General features: G+C 37.2%; 1 protein-coding gene across 1 annotated transcript in view; it reads right to left on the reverse strand.

Annotated features, from left to right (window-relative positions):
* Window positions 1-18,246: 18,246 nt before the first annotated feature.
* Window positions 18,247-26,074, reverse strand: part of LOC132551230 (uncharacterized) — a 34,105-nt gene continuing 26,277 nt past the window's right edge. Inside the window, exons 8-13 of the mRNA XM_060215344.1 lie at window positions 25,418-25,548; window positions 23,502-23,664; window positions 22,952-23,156; window positions 20,938-21,115; window positions 19,959-20,148; window positions 18,247-18,615 (exon numbers count right to left, since the gene is read on the reverse strand). Of these exons, the coding sequence (XP_060071327.1) occupies window positions 18,247-18,615; window positions 19,959-20,148; window positions 20,938-21,115; window positions 22,952-23,156; window positions 23,502-23,664; window positions 25,418-25,548 (1,236 nt within the window). The remainder of the gene's footprint in view (window positions 18,616-19,958; window positions 20,149-20,937; window positions 21,116-22,951; window positions 23,157-23,501; window positions 23,665-25,417; window positions 25,549-26,074) is intronic.

Raw genomic sequence — 26,074 nt, forward strand, 5'->3', positions numbered from 1 at the left:
TTGGTAAACAAGTCGTATAAGTGGTTGGCGCTGAGAACCTAATTATATCTCTGGTTCTTTGTAGACCTACATTTGTTGTGTAGCTGAGAAATGTATCAATTGTTCTGCCATCTTGCATCGCTATCGCAAGTAAACACACATACAGTCAAAAAGTTCATACTGGTTTGACGGAGTCGGTTTTATCGTTCCTGAATATGCACGCAACCATGCTAAATGTTCAGAGCCCGTATTCACGAAACCATTCTCATGCTCAAGCATTGATTTTGTGCTCTAGCAAACTTTTTTATAATTCACCTAAATAATATGAAATAATACAAAAGTCAATTTTTAACCTCGAATATAGCTTTGACTGGAAGTCCTTCCGAAATTGTTTTTAAATCTTCGGCATTAATTTTTGATTTAAACAAGACGTAAGGGTGAGCACGAAATTCATGCTTGAGCATGGGAACGGTTTCATGAATACGGGGCCTGGTTTGTGTAAACGCACTACACGCGCTAATGTACAGGTAAGTTTCTGATACACACACAGTGACACAAAGAAGGAGCCATATTTTAATTGGATAATAAGACTGGTAATTACGCTGTAATTTTACTTTCTACTCAGGTAAGGACTGATTTCGTCAGAAGACGTGCCGATGTTTCAGCAAAATTAAGTTCTAGACAACGAGCGAGTTTTCTCTAGCTTTACTATTGAAGGGACTGAAAAATCGCTTCGAATCAACCGAAATTCGAGTCATCCGAATTAAAATTACAAAGATATAGAATGGGAAAAATCGGGACTTAAAAATTATTTCGACTCAAACGGAATTTCGCCTCCAGCGATTTTGAGACAACAAGTTTCAACAATATACATATGATCAATCGAGTAATAGCTACAGTACGGACAAGCGAATTGTCAAATTTTCGAGGCAACCTGCCCCTTTATCAAGACACAGATATTACGTAAATTACATTACATACATAGAACATAAAACATATTAAGGGTATTTTAGGAGAACAACTTACTTTTATCTGTAGCGCTGTTGGTATGGTGGTCTTTAGGAGAATAACTCACATTTATCTGTAGCGCTGTTGGTATGGTGGTCTTTAGGAGAATAACTCACATTTATCTGTAGCGCTGTTGGTATGGTGGTCTTTAGGAGAATAACTCACATTTATCTGTAGCGCTGTTGGTATGGTGATCTTTAGGAGAATAACTCACATTTATCTGTAGCGCTGTTGGTATGGTGGTCTTTAGGAGAATAACTCACCTTTATCTGTAGCGCTGTTGGTATGGTGGTCTTTAGGAGAATAACTCACATTTATCTGTAGCGCTGTTGGTATGGTGGTCTTTAGGAGAATAACTCACATTTATCTGTAGCGCTGTTGGTATGGTGGTCTTTCGGAGAATAAAAACTTACCCTGACATGTACCGGGTTTATATCCATCGGTCTGTGCATGCGTACACGGTGTCTGCGCCATAAGTAATTTTTAAGGATTGCGTTGAATATTTGTCCGGTTACCTGCTTTAGTCTATTTTAGGAAATTTATCTATCCTCAGGTAACCTACCCGTGGAATCAGTCTGATCCCCTCTATGTTGTACTATCCTTATGTTATACAAAAGACCAGCAACAACCGTTCTCAAGTACAAATGTTGAGTATTAACACAAGTTACAACAATGATAACATGTATGGCCTGAGTATCGAGCTAAACAAGTTACTCCTTCCACGGCCACACCAGGACTGACTCTATTTGCTGTGATCTTACAGTTTATCCTAAAGTAATTATAATCTAATTCTGATAGGGAAAGTGTCTTCTACTGATCTACAATTAAACCGTGACCAGTTAATGTCGCAATGGTGGAGAGCATGTCCAGCCAATGTTTCACGGCATGATTCTGACACTAAGGTGACCGCAATTAAACTATCTGTCTGATAAGCCAGCCAGTCACATTAAGATTTAACACAAATTATGTTCTACACTTGAATGACAAATTTCACTATTAACACTGATTATATCGATGTATACATTAAGGTGTACACATGTAAATCACAATAAAAATGTTGATGGTCAACATTAAACTTTATATTTCAACATCTTTTTCAAATACTAGTTAACAACGAAACAACATGAAATATGAATATGATTTTAATACTTTAATGATCTCAATATACATGTATAATATAAGTAAATATCTTTTAAACACATTTGTTAACTGTACGCCACACAGCTTAAGAATCTATGTCCATTTTACAACACACAATAATTCCGACAAGGAACAAAATTCCTACTAGTTATAATAAATGTGTTAACCAAAGGTGATTGCTGTGGTCACTGTTGTTAGACACTGGCGATCTACACATCTCCAACAACACCTACCATTACGGCTAGTCTTAACTGAATACTTGAATCCGTCTTGATCCACATAGTGTCTGCCTCTACCATCTTCAAGCAAATCTACTCTTACTAGTGCATTATAGTTCAAAAGTCAAATATCTTATAACTTCATAAAAATACTTGTGGAAAAAAGTAAACAATCGTTTACTCACATCTAGAGTGAATAATAATTGTTTTTATACGGACGACAATTTGTTTTATGTTTACAATCAATGTCTTGATAAATTAGTATAATGGCATTCACAGATCAATATATGAAAAAAACTACTTATAAAAGTTTGTTGAAACAACAGAATGAAGAATAGAGATATTAGTTAATTATGTTTATTGTATCTGTTTTATAAACCACTAGTTCTCTTCATGTCTTCATACATACGGCATGTGCGTGCGTGCGTGTGCGTGTGCGTGTGTGTGTCTATTATATCTGAATATGTAATGTCTGAATATTTATGTTAACATATTTTATCTCCATGTCTTTACTTTTTCCCCTTTTACAAGTTCCATAAAGCATGATTATATTTGACCAGGTGAATGAGGCTTGTAAATATTGAAATAGACTATACTTATTTTTTTTGTCCGGGAAATGTCATGTGACCAGACATACGAAGTATTCGTATGGTTTTTAACTGAGATCGAGGATTGTCCCGGCCAGTTGGGTACCGGTTGTCGCCGGACCTCAGCAGACTAGTAATACAGTAATACAGGAAAAAGAATGATGCAATACTAGCTTGGTTGATATACTATTTTTAGCAGACAAACTTGGCTGATCTGTAGGTGTCAGCTGAGGTGTCTACATGTATTACGTGTTCTAAATAAGGTATGTATGGTATGTGTGATGTTATGGGATCTTTACGCATCGGTGTATTCTTCCGCGTGTAGGCACTTGCTCATTAGTGTTCGTCTGCCACTGACACCTTGTGTTAACATGAAGACTGAAATTCATCTTAATCTACAACTCGGGGTTGGAAGATTAAGCTGTCAAACACTTAGCTCGACAATCCTTGTGTTTGACAACTTGACAATCCCCTCTCCCCTTGGGTTGTGCGTGGTGTATGTACTAATGGGTTGAGGGAAGGGAGGTAACTCGAATTGATCGGTATGAAATTACTGTATTGAGAGGCGGGAAGGCAAGGAGATCACGCGTCGTTTGAAATTTTCCTCTCAACGTTCAAGATAGCGTTAACATGGTGGAGAATCCAAAGAGAGATTAAGGTATCGCCGTTTTTTTGTGACATGAACGATTTATTTGGAGCCATCTAGACCAGTTTTAGAACCTCTCGACCCATGCCAACGCGGGCATTTTAGCTGATAACCAAGATACAGGTCACTATTGTGAGACTGTAAATTAAATCCCCCCCCCCTCCCACTGATTTGGCCCATTTTGACTTAGCAACCCTGCCTGAACTTAGCGAGCTTCCTGACATATCATTTCCTGTAATCAGTGGTACTCGCCCTTGTCCAATATGGCTAAATCAATATCATGTCAAAAATTCTCGGGCTACCCACATGAGAACGGGGAGAGATTTTTTACTGAATTGAATTCCTACGCTACCCTAATTAACGTTCATTAGGATTCTGCCAGAAAAATTGCAACGCTTCATTTAGTTTTAAATGGACCAGCTTTAACATGGTTCAATAATTTGGACACAGAATCAAAACAATCATGGGATTAGTTAATGGCACTGTTCAAGGCAAGATTTGTTAAACTGGACAATCCAAATATGATGATGGCTAGCGAAGCGTTCCAGTCACTGACCCTCCTTCCAGGACAACCGGTGGAAGACCATTATTGCCAAGCACTGGAAAAGGGCACATTAATGGGGAAACCAGAATTTGAAATAATTTTGAAATTCCTCAGTGGCCTTCCATCAGAACTCTCATTTTTTGTCCGAGCCGGTGCACCAAAAACATTTGACGAAGCCCTGAGTGCTACTGAAATGGGCGAAACATGTGAATACCGGAAACACAATGCTGGTTGTCCTTTCCTCTGTGCTATGTCACCAGCACAACAAAAATCTACTCATAATGAATCAGAAATTCAAGACCTGAAGAATCAGGTCACGAAGCTGACAACCATGATGGAAACTCTGATTCAGGGCCAACAGCCCCCAACCGCCAGCTCATCCACTGTATTCAAATATCGTACCAACCCATGTCTCCTGGCCAACACCGACAAAATCAAGGGATTAAAACCCATTTCACGCCAGAATGTCATGCATGTCATGGGATGGGCTATTTGTGGCGTGAGTGCAATTGGATAGGAGATGGGGAATCGGCTCCTGGTCGCCAATGCCGGCTCTGTTTCCAGTATGGTCACGCGGTGCCTACTTGCCTGATGTTGAATGGGCGTTCCAGACACCAGAGTAATAATAGGCATCAGGGAAACCAACAGCACCTGAGGAGTACCAACCCACCCCCTCCTCAGGCAATCAGTAAACAACGTCCAAGAGGGGTTGCCACCTTCAGTGAATACAGACACCGTTCAGCCAGACACAACAGAAAATGGTACCAAGAGAACACAATTCATGTTTTTGGTTGTCAAAATTCACCAGATAAAAGTTCCCGCTTTAATTGACACAGGAAGTACCTTCAACATCATTAGTAAAGATTTATATAATTCTATTCCCCATTACCACAAGTCTGGATTTCAACATTTGGAGAATGACACTGTTGTTTTAGCGCATAATCTATTACAGGAACTGCTTGTGCCAAGATATGTGTAGAGGGAGCATTACACAACATACATGTCCGTATTCTACCGCATACCTCTCACCCGCTTATTCTTGGGATTCAATATTAACGGGACAAAGGAGTTGTTTTCAACCTTTTTGACCAGACATGCACATTTGGCACTACTACCGTGAAATGTTCTCGAAAAACTGTTATTCTTGCAAATACAGAGGTAGTCATTAGGGGAACACTTACGAAAGATGTCCTTTATGATTTTCAATGTGTTTGCTGTAGTAGCAGGTATTGTCTAAATCAACAGCTTCTAGTGGCCAAGACACTTGGTACAGTATCCCATGACAATATGGTACCTATCAAAATTTTGAACACTACATCTACAGCTAAAACGATTCCTAGGGAAACCTATTGCGGAATTCGAGCACACAACAGTTGATTGTGAAGCTATGAACATTTCCGACAGCTATCTACAGAATGTCACATACCCATCAAATACAACACAACAGGAGAACTCTTTTGACGCTCAGTTTAATATTCCTGGCTATTTGTCACCTGAAGACTAGAGTGAGCTTCGTAATTTATTACACAGATACAAATCGCTCTTTGTCACACCAGATTCTCCAGACCTGGGTTATACAGATGTTGTAAAACTTAAAATTATATTAAAGCCCAATGCGAAACCGAAACATCAGTGACCTTATTGATTACCACCAGACAAAAGAGAAGTTCTCCGACATCAACTTGATGAACTGCTTCGCCAAGGAATCATTTCAAAGGTAGATGAATCAGAAGAGATCCTGATCACCAGGTGCTATTTGGATGATATTCTTATCGCCTCATCTACTTGGAAGACCTTGAGGAAGTATTTGCACGCCTGGAGTCCGCCGGGTTAAAACTAGGTCCTAGTATTTCACCGCCACCTGACCGGGTTAAGGCTGTACAGGACATCAGTATTCCACAAAACATCAAAGCTCTTCGGCGCATCCTAGGCCTTTTTGACTGGTTTCGAAAGTTCATTCCGAACTAGTGTTGCCGCACAACCACTAGTTCACCTAACTCAAAAAGGTGTACCCCTTCGATGGACAGAAATACATAAAACGGCATTGGACAATCTGAAAACCCTGTTGCAGAACTCAAGAGATCTTGCTTTTCCAAACTTTGATTTGACCTTCTGCCTTGCTGTTGATACCTGCGCGAACGGAATTGGTTATATGCTCTACCAAAAGCCCAATGATACCCCTGCAGATTTCCGTGTCATCAGAATTGGATCAAATCACTCAGTAAGTGGCAGCGGTCGTACGGCCTAAATTAAGCTACAACTATTGGGAATGCTAACAGCTATCCTGGATTGTGCTACTTATCTTCAAGGACGGAAATTCATCGTAGAGTATGACCACGAAGCTTTGCGGCCATTGTTCCAAAAGCAAATGAAAGGGGCCAAATATGAAATTTGGATCGCGATCTTACAACAATTCAGTTTTGAGATATGTTATAAACCGGCAGCACAGATGCTAGTTGCTGATACATTGTCGCGATCTCTTCAGCCAGGTAATGACTTCAACAGTCCGGATGAAGGTGATCCGTTCTTTCCGTACTTAGAAGACAACACAGGGAACATAGTGGTACCCAATAGTCATTTTCTACATGGTCTTTTAGCTGATACTCAGATCAACAAACCTCGTCCACCATCTGTACTGTAGGCGCTGATGACAGTGAAGCAAGGACAGTGACTGGCAATGTAGCACAGGAGTTGAACAATATTCAGATATCTTTACCTCCTCAAATTATGCCTCTTTTGATACCTACCTGGTAGCATACGGACTCAAGAGGAAGTGTATGACGCTGATTCAGAGGATGTGATAGAACTCAAAATACCAATGCGATCAAAGAAATGTATGAGTCGAAAACAGTGTTTTTGGATACCAGTTAACTATAAGGACATAAAGGTCGATATTCCGGCACCAAGTAATATTTTGGACAAATCCTGCTCTTTGACAACGGCAAGTTGTTCGTGTGATTCTTCGAACCAATCAAATTCGATAAAGTACATTTCCTCTGATGCCTTGACAGACAAGGATGATGATAATGAATCCAATTTCATTTTGCAGTCCCCTTTTAGCAATAACAATGAAGATTTTACTGCAACAAGCATTACGATGGATTCATCAGGTCAAAGCGAGCATAGTGTTGCACAAAGCACGACAGTAGATTCATCAGACTCAACTGAGGATCGTGATAAGAAAGGCCTGACATCAGATTCGGTAGCCATAGCTACTGATAATACTGATTCGCTATTGGATCAAGTGCGAGCCATTGACTTATTCTCTAAAGGAACTTTTGATCTGGACACAGTCAAGACCCTACAGCATCAAGATAAAGCCTTGTGTGTATGTATTGAGTACCTCTTGCATGATTGCTTGCCTTCGTCACAAAAAGTGTGTTACTTGAAAGTTCCGACTACCTATTTCATGACGGAGTACTTTTCCATTCGCAAATTGCAAAAACAAAACGAACGAAATCTCTACAACATTATCAGTTGGCAATTCCAGATGTCATGGTACATCCAACATACCGTGAATAGTATACGGGATTCGTGTTATTTTCCGAGTCTTTCTACAGTTGTTGCAGATTTTGTTCGATCCTGTCCACAATGCCAGGCTAGAAAAACCACTCGAGCCCACACGAAATCTGGAATCGTGGCCTTTCCGAAACCAACGCGACGTATGGGAGATTGATCTGTATGGGCCAGTACCTGTCGATCGCCAAGGGCAATCGTTGATCTTCACTGCTGTCGACCAGTTCAGTGAATACCTTTTTGCGGTTCCAATTCGCAACAAAGACGCTATCACGGTAACGGAAGCAATTTACTCGCTTATCACAACATTTGGTGTATGTAAAACATTGATATCAGATCAAGGATCCGAGTTTATATCGACGTGCACCAAAGAGGTTTGTCGTCTTCATGATATCAAGCAGCAATTTACGCCGATGTTTACTCACCATTGCCTTGGATCTGTGGAGAGAACGCACAGGACACCTGGAGAAAGACTTACACCATTCATCCAAAATGGTAAAGCATGGAACGATGTTCTTCCATCAGTCATATTTTCTATGAACAACACAATCAATGCTACTCTAGGTTACAGTCCCTTTGAGATTGTCTTCGGTCATCGACCTAGGTTTCCACTTTCAACGCATGTTCACCCAACAAATTTTGACACTATCCCGAAGGACTACAACCACTAGGGATGCTTTCTTGAAAAGGGAAAACTCTAAAACCAATCCCTTACATGTGGATGCTGGGGATTATGTGTACTTGTTGAAAGACCCTACTGGAAAAGTACAGAAGTTTCAGAACAAGTATGCTGGGCCCTTTGTTATTCATGGGGTAATTTCATCTCATCTAATGCATCTATTGGACCAAATTACTACCTCGCCCGATCCACTTGAACCGCCTTAAACTCGCGTATGTCCGTGTTCCGGAACCTGCAGGATACTTTCTACCGAAAGTTACGCGGACACAAGCACAGCCAACTCCACCAGATAATCAATTGGTCTATTTGGTCACTACAGACATAGATACTGTATCTTGTGATGACAGTGTATACAATACCGGAACCAAAGAGGATAGCGAGCCCTCCGGCTCTATCACTAAAGAGAGTGGAAATCAGACGGATTCATCTGTAGATGACACTGTCTGCGGGTCTAGCAAGCATTCAAACTTGCATAATCCAAGTGTGGTTCAAAACTTGTTTGATAACGATCCAATGTCTCCTCAGCGCATACCAAGCGAAATCCAGTGGATGCCCGTCGACCCCAAAGGACAAAACAGAAACCTGTTCGTTTTCGGGATGAGCACCATATTGATCCTAATGAACTACATCTACAAGCGGATCTGGGATCTGTAAGGTTCAAAAGGTTTTAGCGCGTAGAAAACACTGCAAAGACTACCATTATCTTGTTCATCACCGAGGAGAGCCCGCCAAGTATGCCACATGGATTTCAGTGGAGAAGTTGGATCCAGAGACTCGTGCAAGCATCCAAAAGCGCCCGCCACCTCTAGTGTAATGTTCTGGCAATGTACTGTTAAATGCTTTTGAAAAAACTAAACTGTCATGCAGTCTTTCGATATATACTAACTAAAATCTACATGATTATTTTCTCATGAACATTGAGAGCATGCATTGATTTTGCCTAATATTTTAGCATATTACGTACAAAATGTGTTTACAGATATTGTTTTCTGTTGTAATAATTCAGACTGTGAGATAATAATAAGCTTTATTTATTTTACAACAATTGCGAAACAAGTTATGTTAACTTATACTAATTACTCTTGTTGGCCTGGATGTAAGCGCGCGAGGGGTCTTATTGTGGGAGGAAACCAGAGTACCCGGGGAAAACCCACGTGGTCGGGCAGGTGACCCCTTACCTTTTCACGTCCGTTCCGTGAATCGGCTAGGTGAAAGGCAAGTGCGTTACCACTGCGCCACCTGACACGTAATATATAGTATACTGCAAATGCATACTGTCGAGATACATATTAGATCTTTATTCACCTTGAGAGATTTGGAGAAGAATCTTATCATAAGATATATGTATATATACAATACTCATCTGTATTCCTACAGGATTTCTTGTACGCCATCTGATGATTTTAGTTATCACAGAGTACTTATAGAAATAAGCCTTGTAATCACTTTACAAGATGAATGTGTATTGTCTTCTGGAGAGAGATGGTACATAATATATTTGTAGTGGGGCAGATAATCTAAGTCAGACAAAGGACCTCTTTCACGAACAATGGAATTTTGCCCACGACCTGATTTAATCCAAACCATGTTGCATTTATAGCACCCCAATACACCCCTCGGAAATAGCACTTAAATTTTCAAAAGGCCCATAGGGCCTGAATTATCATAGATTTGTGACATTAACTGAGGGTATAAGGTAAGGTTCAGAAATGGCTCCATAACAAGGCAGGGGTTCATCGCAAAGCTTCTTATAACCACTTATTTTGTTCATTGGAATCTATTTGTCATTTTAAGCAAACATTATTTGTCAAATTTGGCATCAGAAAAAAGTTACGATCAGTTAAATAAAGAAAAATGTGTTTTTTCTTGATTTTTAGAACAAAGTTTGATCTTAGGAGGAGTGTTTCAAACTCTTTCGGTTTCGGTGCACCCAAGCGCTTTTAATATAATTTGGCCCCTTATATTTGCTGTTCTTAGCCAAAAAATTGAAAAAATTCGTGACCGGTAAGTTTGTCAGCTTAATTGCGTGGAGTCAGAATCTCGAAAGTGACATCATGTGATTGATATTATGTTGTGATGTATTTCTTATCTTTGTTTTCATAGTTGAAAAAATCCTCGTATCGATAAACAGGAGTCTGTAATTGTCAAATATCAGCATGATTTATATTTATTTTAATCAAAAACATATGTCTCTCTGTCAAAGTCATTCACCACCCACCTCCTGGCGACCCGGATTTTTTACTTAACACAAGAATGTCTTGTAGGAAAACAGCTATCGTTATATTGAAATTAACAACTTGGACAGTCCAATTAATTTTTTGTAATGTTTGTCGTGGTACCATTTTCGGATCCGTATACTAGAGTCTTACCTCTCCTGCCAATACAGACTGTATTGGTGGAGTACCAGTGTATATATTGATCCTTATAAATTGTATGTGTGCATTAGTTAAATCGTTCAAATAACAGAAGAAAATAAATAACTCAAGTTCTTATGTATCAAAGACCTCTCTGTCACGACGGCATTGAAATCCCGGGAACTTCTTCCTTAAACAATATTGACGCGTCCGTATACATTTGAAGAGTAACCTTGTAATTACCCTTAACCTTTGTACAAGTTAAACCTCGGAATACTGAAGTGTTCATGGATGATTAATTTAGATATTTACAACTTATATTTTACATATGTAACCTTGGTAAACTGCTAGCCGCAATATACCACTTGGCTAGAGAGAACTTCTCTTTAGCTCAATTGGTTCAGCGTCAGACTAGTAAGCCAGGTGTTCGGGGTTCGATTCCTAGTGGAGGCATTGAAATTGATAAGGATCTCTTATACACAAACAATACACACTGTCGATATCTCACATCAACTGAACATTCTACATTGGGCTACCATACGAGAGACCGACTCGGCTGCAATAACAAGAGATCTGTTTGATCTATGTGTAGTCTGTGTCGCGACTGGGCTACCATACGAGATATCGACTGGGCCTCCGTACAATAGATCTGTTTGTGATACATGCGTAATATGTGTTGGGACTGGGCTACCGTACGAGAGACCAGTTGGGCCACTGTGCAAGTGATCTCTTGACTCATGTGCAGTCTGTGTCTTGACTGGGCCACGGTAGAGATAATCCACTTTGATGTATAGTATGTAAATCACAACTGGTCTTCCGTACAGGAGACGCAATAAAGACGTATATGCTAATATTGTTTTACTTTGTCACAAACCCTAACAAATTTCTTTCGAGGTTGGTACTTAAATTTGAAGATCCGTCATAATTTTTGTTTGAAGGTTGTACATAGAATAGCGATCTTGGCCTGTGTGTCCTTATTGGGCTATCTTACTCAATACCAAGAGAACGGTGAGTACAGGTCAGTAGTGTGCAGGAGGGACCATATGTCTGCTGGGGGTAACATGTATTTGTCCCCGACATTATAATACATTTTTCTATTTGTTGTTGTTTGTCTAATTGGATAATTGAATAGAGAGAGCAATCGATATACACGACAACTAACATCGGGGACGTCCCTGCTAACATGCATACCAAATTCTTATCCTGAACTATAGTAATTGAACATATTTAAGAAATTGATCATGTATCAATTTCTCAATTGTATGGTGACTGCCAAATATTTTGCAATCAATACAAATATTAAAACAAAATTCTTTTATAAATAACACCATATAGTATTAATTAGAAAACTAATTATTGATACAAATCAAAATCAATCAATGGTTAAATTGTCTATTACACAATCGAGATCAAGTATCATGTAAATAATACAAGGGAGATAACTCTTATTGCTACACCGCCAAAACTCGCGACGGCCAAAACTGAAATAAACTAAATCACATACTGAGAACTATATAACTGATACAGTCCTTGATTTACACCGAGTCAATTAACGTTACGGAAAATTTGGCAAGTACAGAACTTACACGCTTAAAGGTTTTAATCAAATTTCTAATGCTGAAAAACTCACCATTTATGACACATTTCACATGCAGTATCTCTTTACATGACACTTTCGTATAAACTGGAGATAAGCTATTAATTAACTCGTGTATGGACACATTTTATGGTATTCCAATAAAACGACTCTGTGAGACGTGTGAGAGTTACAGATCAATAAAGGATTCACGTGTACAAAGGTAACTATAGCAATCAAAACAGACATTTACTCCGTAGTAGGCTACATCAAATTCAGGCGAAAAATTAAGAGTCGCCGTCGCATTGCTAATGTCAACAACTGGAATTAGTCAATAAAATCGAAACCAAATCCGGACAACAATTCCGGATTTACCAAAGGCGTATTGGTACATGATCCAATGCCAGGAAGAGAGTAACCATATAAGAAGATTTGGAGCCAAAAACAACAAAATTACTCGAGGTATGCCACTGATACCAATACCACTGGAGGGGTACCGAATGTCCGTTGTTGACGTGTCGGTATTTTCTTTGTTGTTTCCTTAGGTCAATACATGTTTATGTATCTATCGTATCATACCACTACCTTATCAAATTGTGTGTAAAATAATTGTTTTTGACTGTGTGTCAGCCAATCTGTGTACTCTTCCGAGCATATGTAGCAAAAAGCTAAATACAAATAGTGTTTCATGCACCACTGGGATGGTTGTTTACCAAAGTATCAAGCCTTCGGTGTGATTATTAAAAAGTAACATTTTTTTATGATTTTTTCCACTTCATTAAGATTTTTACCAATATTCGGAAAAATTGTCAAGAATATTCCTCCTGGCTTTATCTATTTTGGACCGTATCAGACTTTTAGTAAGGAACGAAACCTTTTAGCCATTAGGGAAAGTCTTATTTATAGTATTGTGTACGATGAGGGACTTTCTGTTTCTGGTTGAAACATTCAGGATCGGAGCAGAGGAGATGTTGTTGCCCGGGTTCGAGATCACTTTCTCGTCAGCTGCTGAAACCCGTGATACAATTGACAGCTTGGAACTAGTATTTGTAAAGGTCAGACTTTAAAAATCTTCACAAAATGCACACTGAAAGCCTTACCAACTGGGGCTGGCAAAAAGATGGTGAGACCTGACAAGTTCTCTGGACAACCCTTCCACCAATTGCTCCGACTTGTGAGCAGTTGACAAAATGTGGCTGCAAGACTGAATGCCGAGGGCGATTCAAATGCTACTAGTATCACTTCAGCCTAAAGTATACACAGTTGTGTGCCTGCAAATGTGAGGACTAAAAGAAGAACCTATCGAAGCTGTACATCAACAGCAAGTCGTTTCCTGAGTCAAACAACACACAAGTAAATCAGTTTTTCCTTCACATTGTTTGTACGTACCCTATATGTTGACAACGTGTAATCCCCATCATATCGTCATAATATTCAGTAAATTTTCTAAATGCAGAATTGGATTTCTCACACTCAAAAACATATTTCGATGTATAGACCATCAAAATAGGATAAATCAATCAAAATATAGTTCAAACACCGTTTAAAACCGCTTCGAATGGCGGCCATCTTGAAAGTTGGCGGCCATTTTGTATTTTCAAGTGGATAACGTACTTCCCTAGGAGAGTAGGTTCTGAAGCACTTTTGAGCCAAATATGGTGCTTGCATCACCAAGTGAAAGATTGTTTCAGCAATCTGCCCCACTACAGTTACAGAAAGACTCTCCACCGATACAGAAACTTTGTTGTGCTGGGTAATCTTAATATTGACGAACGTAACAATACAAGTTCAAAAGAATACATCAGCACGCGACACTAAGGAATCGAGTATCCCATAGACCATGTGTATGTTTCCCCATAGACCATATACATAGTTCCTACTATAGATCATATATATAGTCCCCCATAGACTATATGTATAGTTCCTCTATAGACCATACATATACAATGTAGTTCCCCCATAGACCATAGGTATAGTTCCCCCATAGACCATATGTATAGTTCCCCATAGACCATAGGTATAGTTCCTCCATAGACCATATATACAGTTCCTACTATAGATCATGTGTATAGTTTCCCAATAGACCCTATCTATACCTAGACTGGACTTGTGAAGTCCGGTGTGTTTTCGGTTTCGCTGTAGTGATCACCACCTTGTATATACTATCTGTAAACATGGTGGAGGTTCCCCCGAATTCCCACAAAACCAACCACTACAGCGAGGGGGTTTAACTCGGATAACATGTCTGCTGATATCCGACAGGTTCCTTGGAGTTCATTTGAGGTCTGTTGGTGATTTATAAGCTACATTCAAAGATCTGTTCATCAGAGGTATTAACAAATATGTGCCTCTTCGAGAAACAAGAGTATAATCTGATATTACACAATGAATAAATGATGAGATTCTCAGCGAGATGTATCAGCGTGCTTTTAACCATTGAATGTCGGTCAGATTGTATTTATTGTCAACATGAATGCATTATGGGGAACAGATAAATAATGATGACGTCACCATACACCCATAATGCATTTGTATTGACAATAACATAAGCCCATGAACGTCAAATGAAAGCAGTTCAATGCTTAAATGGAGGATTATAAGAATAATGATGAAATTTTATACACTTAGCTGACAAATAGCTTGTGTGTAAATAAAGAGAAAACTCCTCTGTAGATTTGTTTTTGTCATTTTTAATAGTCTCTTGAAAACAACAGAAAAAATACCGACATATCAACAGATTCTTAATTCAAACAAAAATTCGATGAAACTATGGCATTCTTAGAACAAAAGGACGATTCTCACGTGGACTCATGAAAAAATACAAAAATGATAAAACCAGGTGTTTCTCAAAGGTGAGCGTCTTCCGCTTTGTCGACTATGTCTCTCTGAACAGATTAAACCGTGTTTTGTTTTCTAAATATGGATCGACGTACCAAGATAACCGGTACATAATCTGACTCAATGATAAGAGTGAAGAATATTCCGAGGAAGAGGGAATGTTTAATAAAAACAAAACAAAAAAACAAAAACAGAGAGCGCAGATGAAATATTAAGTGACTGATGAAAAATAATGTGACTCGCGTCAAATAGTGTTAAGTATAGGTAATTATTTCTATCAGAAGAAAAGGTTCTAAACTGGTGATGTATATCATATCAGTGGTCTGAAACGAACAAAAACATAAATACCTTAGCAATTTGGCAGAATGTTGTAGGTAGGATGGATCCTGTGTAGATTCCACAATTCTACCCAATCCTGCTAGGAATTTGAACAAATTCTTTCCGTACTGACATGACGGTCCGTCTGTCTAACGATCAGAATTGTTTACAATTGAAGTTTGATGGTGACTACACATATCACTTTGTAGTATATAAGACTGTACGCTATAGTCTACAGTGAAATTGATTTGTGTAGGAAAACATTAAGACGTCTCCATACGAAGGAAAACTTGACTAACATCCACTCTCAGTATCAATCTGCTGATGTGTCGGAATTCCTTAGATTTTGCTAAGATGCTTTCACTAAAACCTGCTGGTGAATAACTTATCTATAATGATATAGCAAATTTATACTCTAATGCCTTATTTGCGACAGAATGCTAATTAGCGCAGTGTAACAAACGAGATACTTGTCAATGTAGACTGCAAGACGCCGAAGTGACAGCCATATATGGCATCTATTATAAACATATCCATGTGAAAAAAAGAATACTTTTGCGACATATCGTAATTTTCATATAAAATTCATATCATATTCTAAAGGTCATTTTGGGGTCTGTTATGAAAAACAGACACAAATAAGGAATGTATGTATTCTATCATGGAGACAAATCATTATACTTTGACAAAAAGAAATGCATGATGCATGTATTACTTACGGACAACTTCGTTGCCGCGCTTCAAATAATTTCAGTTTAAGCAATATTTATAACGCTTTATATCTTTAATCTGTTTTAAACAAGTTTTTTTTTAAGAATTTCAGTAAGTTTTATATATATATATACTAATTACATATATAGCTGTACAGCTGTTACCGATATGTTACAAATAAAGAAGAAAAGTTGAATTTAAATTCTTACAATACATCACAAGTTTCTGGCAACCAACTTCTTTATTAGAAAAAATAAACGTGCATCGAACGGACAGTAATTTTTACAGGGTGAAGGAGGGGTATAAAACATTTTCGTTGACAATTAATTTCATCTCTAGGAAAGAATGCTATTAAAGAATAACTCGCAATCTACGTGAAAGCAAAATGGCAATTCCATCAATTAAAAAAATCAACCACATATTATCATATCATAGTAACATTCACCATCTAAAATAAAGCTTTACGCTTAATATTTGAACAACAATGTGTACAGCTTACATACAATAAAAAAACATATCATGTTATCGTACAAGCGGGTTCATCACTAAGATATACATATTATCGAGTATTTTGTATCAATGTAATGGAATCGATAGATACAATAGAATCATTTTTCCCTGGGGTTTAATTTTATTTTTTTTATTTTTCATTTCACCCGGCCACGAATTAATAAAGTTGACAATTTTTTTTTATATCAATCGGATATGTAACTAATGCACATACTCAAATACCCCAACCTACTAATTTTCTGAAACCAAGCGAAAATTAAGCCCCACGAAAATTAATGATTTTAAAGTATATGATAAAAATAAAAATGTTATAAAAACATTCTTTTTGAGTAAAAGTGTTGTTAATTAAAGATCGGGCCCCACTTGTATAAAACATCTCAACTTGAGATTTCCTCAAGTCAAGATTTTCCTCAGCTGATATCTCCTTGAAAATATCTTATATGAAAATTCCTCAAGGAATTTCAGGATATCCTAGCCAATGACTTCCTCCTGTTCCTTGAGAAAATTTTATACAAGCCGTTTTTGAGGAGATATCAGCTGAGGAAAATCTCGACTTGAGGAAATCTCAAGTTGAGATGTTTTATACAAGTGGGGCCAGGAGTGTAACAGAGAAATAACAAACATTTTGATTAGAAAAAAAACATTGTAGAAAGCAATATTTTGATCAATGTAAGAATAGTATAGGAATAAAGACAGAGAGTTATGAAATACTTTACTCATTATATATATGTATTGGACGGGAACGAAACGGTAAACATGAATTATACAAATTTGGACGGATGCGCAAATAATAATATATTAGTTGAATATATAAGAGAATGTGATTCTTCGGATGAAATAAATTATTTCGAGTACACAAGACAGTTTTGCATGGGCAAGTTATAATGATTGAACGCTAACACGATAGAAAACATTACTGTCTCACGTGGGAATGTAATAGAAAAATAAACCTATTGTTCTCTCTGTGCTTCCTCATAAAGAGGCAAATGTCATAAAATGGGTATTTCGGCATTTAATTTAGGGGAGACACTATTTCTAAACATTCAATAGCAATCGTTCGACTAAGATCTTTATTTATTTATTTATCTAATTATTTATTATATTTATTTATTATTTTGTTTATTTATTGTCCAGTGTTTTTCGATTTTGTTATCGCTATACATTTGCGGTCTGTTAGGTATATTTTTAAAACAAGAAAATTTCGAGTGTAGATGAATGATACTATGGATGCTTAAACGAAGAGAAAATACGTTACCATCTAGCTGTAAATTTACGGTTTTCAAAGCTTTGCTAAACTATGTTTATGATTTTGCTTCAAATGTAAAAATATAAATAACAAGATTTATGAATCAAACGCATTTTTGCCGAAAACTGGCAGTTAGTAGAGCTTATTAAAAATCCGGAACTATTCACGAATCTGCCTCCATATATGGCCAATTAAAATTAGCAGGTTTCATTATGTAAGAAAAAGTGACATATCTTTGAATAGTAGGACAGAAAGTGATGAAATTGTGGATCGGAATACATTCTAATGTTATAGAGTTTTTTTCGTTATATTAAATCATGGACTTTAATACCCGATCATTAGATTTTCTGATAACATTTTAATTTCTATTCTAGTGTCATATATGATTAGAATCGTTCATTTGTGTCTGTGAAAATCGTTTTCCTATCGGTTCACCTGTCTCCGTAATGTTGTTGATAAGATTGGGGTCAGTGTATCCTTCCTCTATATTACCAGTATCATTTCCGTCCTCATTTTCCTTACTGATAGAAGGCTTTTCAGAAGTAGAATTTTGGTTAACTGGTCTTGGTACCTTTCCGACGTTTTTCGGCTTGCCTGGTGTTTGCTTGGACGGTTTGGTCCACATATCGGGGCTGACCTGGCGTCTCTCCTTAAACGCATGATGAATATCCCATGCTTCAGTCAACAACGGATATATAATGATGAAGATAGTCGCCCCAACCGCCCACACAATGGCAAGCATAACCTAAAACAAACCCCAGTTATTCTGTTAATGGCACATCGATTCAATTTCAACAAGAGTACCGCAAAGCGGGACAAAATACGCCCGTGAATAGCCAAAACAGCAAAGGGGCATAACTCATATTCTAATCAAAACTCTGTTCAGGAAAACACAATTTCATATCATGGTGATTAAGCCTACCGAGTTTCATAAAGATCGGCTGAAAATATTGGAGGAGACCTCCGGACAATATTTCTATAGTGAAATAAACAAAGGGGCATAACTCTTAATCAAAAAGTCTAATCAAAACCTTGTTCAGGAAAACACAATTTCATATCATGGTGATTAAGCCTACCAAGTTTCATAAAGATCGGCTGAAAAATGTTGGAGGAGATCTCCGGATAAATAAACGTTTACGACGGACGCCGGATGCCGGACGCCGGACGGACGGACAGCGCCATACCATAATACGTCCGTCTTTCGACGGGCGTATAAAAACCATGTGGGGTTAAAAACAAGAAAGCAAAAGCAATGAATATATTAAAGCAGAACACACGGTGTGATATGACAATAAAACTATAGAGTAATTGAAAGATAATGAAATCAGACAATGTTGCTTTACGACTTTCGGTCGGAAAAGAAAGAGATTTATCAAATTTTCCTCGCGTATGACAAGTAAATAAACGAGAAAGGAAGAAAAGAAGTGAAGTTTCGGTCGATTAGAGGCCACGTGTAAACAAAAAATAACAAAAACTGCATGACAAAACACCCTTGTGCAATTCCGTCTGCCATGACAGAGCTGATATAAATCTGGATAAATAGTACGATTTCATTACTCTTTACAGTGCTAAGATACTGTTAACTCTGATTGTTACAAAATCTTCCCTGTGAGAAAGGCTTTAGGTTTTGTCCAATGGCAGAGGCATACTGGAGCATTTCAGTCAGGTAGCACTTTAAAGCCGGCCTCAGTTACGCACTATCACAAGAAGGCTTACATGAACAATCTCTGGCTCCCCAAAAACGCATCCATGCAACACAAGCACTCAAATGACCTTGATTGAAGGTCGGAGGTTAAGCAATATATACCAACTATATTCTTACGAGATGCCTATATAAATAGTGTATGTTTGCATTATTTGAATATCCGCGAATTCTGCTAAGGGTATATATCAAGAAATTTATCGGATAACAAAAACGTATATATCTTTAGAAACGTTTACCATGTTTACCATTTTTAGAATTCAATTTAACATAGTATATTTGCGAATTAAACTCGGCTGCAATATGTTTTTTCCTACATTTTTTCCAAAAAATGAGTAAATTCATGAAATGTTTAGCAACAAACGACCTGTTCTACGAGGACTTACCCAGTTATGGAAATCGGACTGATCCATGATATCAACAGATATAAGTACTGAAGGCCAAACCACAACAAGCAAGACTGAGCCCAATAGGCCCCCAACGTAGGCCATTATCTTGGAACTCCGGAAGTGACGTTCAACTTCTGCTAACGCGGGCCGGTTGTCAAGCTGATGGGCACCTGTTATATTTAGATCTCTGAAAAAATATCAAGTACTTTATAAGTTCTATGAAAACCTATTGAATAAATTATTGACTGCAAAAATGTGTATATTCGTGAGGCTCAATTTCCGTGGTTTTTCAAGAATAAAATTTCTTTTCATGGACACTTGATATCGTGGATAGATAACGCTGAATTAATCTATGTTTATTCCAACATTTCGTGGACATATGAATTCATGGATTGGGATTATCCGCAAAATCAACGATTTTTTAAAATCTAAAATTAATAATTAACCAGTATTGTTTTAATAGGCAGATATTTTATTGCTATTCTCAAATTTATTTCAGAAATAATTCGATGTACATTTCATGTGAAAGGCAATACTAAAAAGCGACACCCACTGTGTCCATTGTTGTCCATTGTTGCCTTTTGAAGCACATGACTAAAATGACTTTCGTTACTATGGATTCCAAAAATATCGCCACATTTAGAGATAATTTTTTTTGGAAACTTCGCTTACTGCATTGAAAAAAAAGACATATGATTGTATCGTCGCTTGCTGCATTAAAAAATACATAGTTATTTCATCTTAATTGCCCACAAGTGTTGCCAATAAGTATTTATTTGTTTCTTGATATATAAAAGTCAATTTTATTATCATATAACTATTCTTTTAAGAAACAGACATAACTTTTGACTAATTTCCTTTTGATATATTTGTATCACAATTTAAACCATTGTGGCAAAAACCAGAAACAAACAGTATTTGCTCGAATCACGTCTGATAAATTCTATCATGTGATGAATGAAAAAAAAAACTGTACTTCTCATAAAGTTGTGTCCATGGACTTAGAGGGCTATCGATGTCACGTGTTTTTTCCCAGATTTCCTCACGTGGTATCGAGCCATACTTCCAAGACTGAACGAAACTGGTTACTACGGTGATAATGCCACCAGACATGATTGCCACAATGTTGCCGCAAAGAAGTGGCATCTCTCGTCCTGTAAAACAAAAAATGAAATTGAAATGACAATTTGGCAAATATTCAAAATTATCACACAGGTTTTCATCCTTTATATAAGATTGTTGGTAATGAGCGTAATTTTTTATTTTTCATCAACAAAAAGGGTGTTTGCTTTTTTCAAACTTTATTCACACGGTATAGATAAACTCCGGATCAATAACACATTTCACGAGTCAATTAACTTTTGTGATTTATCAATTATATTGAACATGTTTGTTGTAGCATAATTAAATTAAACGGTCAATCAGTGCATTAATATTGTGCCCAGAATACGTCATTATAACGTAATTACAACTGAATTGAAAGATAAGAGCTTTAGAATCCATTGCGAATAGAAATTCCATATTGTCAAATATTGTCCACTGCAATATTATATCATCGTGGGCTACCGAGAAAAAAATCTTGGTTAAGAAATGAGAAAATTCTGATTTTTACATTACTGTTATGAAGACATTTTAAATTATTGGAAGATGCAAGAAAACACACTCGCTTTACACCTAATCGCCCGGGGTTCGATTTCAATGCCATACGTGAAAATAGCACTTGTCCGACCTCGTTGGGGTTTCCCCAGTTACGGTTTCCTTCCAAAGTATGACCCATCGCGCGTTCACATCTTGGCCATTGAGGAGGATTAATAAAAGTTTCAAAAACTTGTTACTCATTGCTTCTAATGAAAACACGTCAAAGTGTCGGAACTAATCAACATCCTTGATTAAAACTGATCAACCATGACAGGCGTTGTCATGGTAATCTTTACTATTAATTGTTTTGCTTTTGCTAAGAAATGCAAAATGCCAACATAATCAAAATCCAAACTCGAAGTCAATAAAACTAGAGAAATAAATGAACAAAAGATTCACACGGATACAAGGACATTAAGACCAGGTGATCCAGAAGATTAAGCGTATTGTGTTTCATCAACGACATCTGGAATGTAAACCTTAATCCAAGTAAGTTGTGTCACGTTCTCAAATGAGGACTAAGTATAAAACAACGGAACCAAGAGGCAAACAAACGAGCATCAAACATGTCCTGCTTCACATCACACAAAAAAATTGGACTATGCCAATGACGATCGAAAAGCAATTATTTTCATCAGCCTACATCTTTTAAATTCCTATGTTAGGAATTTGTCGGTCTGTTGCACGGAAATTGTGATAATGGGAACAGGCCTCGGAGTATTGAATCAATTGCGACATAGGTTGAGATGCAGGAATGTTACTATCCAGATATGGAATATTCACAATTGGGAATTTGAAGTCATTACGTTTATAATACAGCTTGATGGAAAGCTGTTCATGTTAGGTTTGGTGTAGGAAAAGATCGAGATCAGCTGTTGATGTAGAAGAGTCTGTCGTGTCTTTGTTTTCCAGCTGTGATAAGTAAATACGATGTATGTGGTCTATACATATCTTGACATTTAAAGACAAGGCGTCATTAGTACACCTGAAGGTGAAATTAAACAACTTTGTAAAGTCTTTGTGACCTGTTTTGATAAGCTCTTCAATACATTCAGCCTGGTATGAAAACAAAACCAATTAGCCAGCTGATTGACACAGTTTATAAGATTTTATTTTGTATTTACATATTTTGAAATGTATAGCTGAAATACCTTTAAGTAAATAATAAATAAAAGATAAGTATTTCAAAGCTTTGTCGTAGTCCAGCGGCGTAGCTAGGTGATAAAACATCATGGTTCTATTCCGAGATAAGACCCTGGATATTGTCAATACCTATTGTTTATAAACATCTTTTCTTCAAAATATCCTTTTGAAATGACACTATTAACAATGCCCTTAATTTTCAGACATACCTGTGTTTTCAAGGAAACGACCAAGACCGCCTTCGTATGTTGAAGCGACCGACAGCCAGACAATGACTGCTAAAATTGTGCCTGAGATACTGCCTGCAATCATAGCCTCTCCTGTCAGTCGATCCCAGGACACGCTGAGCGCTATTGGAATTACCGCGGAGCCAATCAGGATACCCATAAACATGTAAACCCACGCCAAACTCACCTGTAAAACCATGGCAACAATTAAAGTGTGTGGGACGAGTTTCAAGCAGTGTCCTAAACGACATGTTTGTTTGATCAATATGAGAAAGAAAATAATAGAAAACATGTTCTATTAAGATTCCGATAAAATTGGAGTTTCATATATGCCTCCTAAAATTTTACAAAGGGGTTTTCATATATTTATTACAAATATGATGTACGTGTACACGTTTTTCTAATGCACAACGATCCACGATTATCATTTTATGTAACGTTTTTGAAATTTTCACTCGCTGTTGTAAGACACGTGCTATCGTTGTTTGTAAAAACATAGATAAACAAATAAATGAATAAAAATATATCTTACTCCAGTAAGGTCGAGGAAGATAGTGAGTGGGAGAATGGCGATGGTTGACCAAAGTAGACACCAGTTTTTGAGTGTGGATAAGTAGTCCGTATATTCCCGGTATTTTCCGTGCACCGTGCACGAGTATGGCGGCTTAATAGCGCGCTTCCAATTCTCGCGCTGTCTGTAGAGAAGAAAGGAACCTCATATTTGACACATTATAAAATTCTAGTCAATTGAATCCAGTCTTACATAAAAGTATAAAGTTATCATTGTAAATATTGTTTTTATCTATGCTATTTACAAGGAACAATTACAATTGCGAAAAATGAATGCTTTGAAAAATAAAAATATATAGAGGAACTATACTCAAAATGAGGATTTCCGTGAACAAAAAAATAGCATAAAAAATTGAACATTTTGAAAATTCAAGATAAGATAACGCCTTGCAAAACAAATATAGAATTATAGTGATAAAGGAATTAAGCGGCATCATACAGCTGATTCACCTTGCAATGATAATATAGAAATTGATTTGGCGATGCTGCAAATGAGCACCTTTGAAGTGAAAATGGTTCAACTATTTATGAATCATATTCTCCACAACCTTTAAAGACGTAATGAGGAAACCAAAGATTTTAACGGCGCCATCATTTGGATAATATGATCCTACCGTTCAAGCATACACTTTTCTGTGGTTTGTTTGATACCAAATTAAAGAAATACTGAAAATGATTGTTTCTTATAGAAACTTGAAAGAATTGGTAAGTCTGTGCCTTGAACCATTCAGAAAGGGTTTACATTTTGTTCCGGTTTGTGAATATATATTTAAAGCCATCGAACACATTATATAAAATGGCATTCGAACAGAGGAAAGCATGTCTGCATTTCAGCAACCACAAGGAAAACGCTGAAAAAACCGAATGTGTTTATGTGACCAGTTTTCAAAGCAATATAAAGAGCAATAGGCCGGATGGGCTTGTGTCGCTCATTTATGTCATTGTGTTTCTGACATTCAAAGTGTCTATATTAAGCTGTGAGACTAGTATGTTTGAACTGACAAGTACACATTAAAATTTATGGGTAGATGAATCCAATTGAATCCTGTTACCATGAATAAAGGTCATGGTCATAACATTCAGCAATATTTGTCGATTTTATCCTAGGAATCTTCCTGCTAAATATATCAGGATTTTAGATACTTCAGCTTATCAGGAGAAGTCAGAATCACATTTTGATAAATCGATCTCTACAGCGCTGAAAAAGGATTGTTTTTCTCCAGACTTTGTTTGTCTTCATACAAGGAACTTACCACTCAAATATTATTCTAGGCTTCTTAGTTAATTAGAAGAAGATCTTTATGCATTTTTTCTCCAAAATTTGTCAGGCTTCATAAAAAGGAACCTACTAGTCAAATATTATTCTAGGCTTTTTAGTTAATAAGAAGAAGTTCTTTGTGCATTTCAATAAACTTGACCCAAGTATCCTTTAATATGGGTAATTTGTTTGGCCCAATCCAATATCAGTCAGGTGATTCAGCGCCTTCCGGTTTATCGGAAAAGTCGTTGATGCGTTTTAACAAATGTGACTCGCGTGACCTTGAAAGTAGGTCAAGGTTACTTTTTCTCAAACATTGTACTACGAAATTTTTGACCTCTCATATTGAGAACTCATTATGAGGACAATACTGACAGCAGGTTGATGACGATGGAAGGAAGGACGGACGGACAATAGTAAACGAATGAAACGTGTTATGAATAATCATCAAAAATTGACATGGCGATTTTAAGATATCATTTTATTTCAAAATGATGAGCTATTTTAAAGTGGAAAACCAATGTGGAAAGTTGATTATGACACAAAAAGCAAAAAAAACTTGTTTTGTATTGATAGAAAGGATATGCCGAAATTTGGCTAACACTAGCTACTGTACATACTTATTGTCCTCTTTACATGCAATACAGTACAGCATGCTTTCACACGTGCATTTATCACGTGGGTTGGACATCCGACCTCGGGCTTTTCCGCAGAGTAGGCAGCTATTTGCGTCAAGCACAAGACGGTAAGGCTAAAAGAAAAATATCAATTGTCAGGAATCTTGATTTAGAAAGTATATTTCATGAAGAGAAATATAATCGATCATATGTTATAAATTCGATTTATTTTGTATAGATACGCACCAAACGTCTTACAAGCACAGAGATGCTTGGTTTTTATGGGAAATAGTTCAATTTGTCCAATAAACATTTTCACAAAAATCAGAGTATTGTGAACACCAGGATTTATTGCCCATTACTTACTAGAAAGGATACGAACCATTGTTTTATTTGAAGGCGGGACAAAGTGATTGTTTGACGTTCGTTATCAGTTAAATAATGCTTTCTTTCCGGACTCATTGATATGTGTATTAGATTGAAATTAATGAATTAATCAGTGTTCAATATCTACTTACTAACCAGGTGTCTCTATACTCCTGCAAATCTATTTCTGATCGACCTACTGTTATGCTGTTTTAGCGTTATACACGTTAAAGCACATTAAATGTATACCTTTTTTTTCGATGCACGTTGCCGTAGGAGGCGACTAATGTGGTA

This window comes from Ylistrum balloti, unplaced genomic scaffold (assembly GCF_031769215.1).
Source record: "Ylistrum balloti isolate Yb309-2 unplaced genomic scaffold, AGI_CSIRO_Ybal_v1 Utg370186, whole genome shotgun sequence".
In the NCBI taxonomy this organism is placed as follows: domain Eukaryota; kingdom Metazoa; phylum Mollusca; class Bivalvia; order Pectinida; family Pectinidae; genus Ylistrum; species Ylistrum balloti.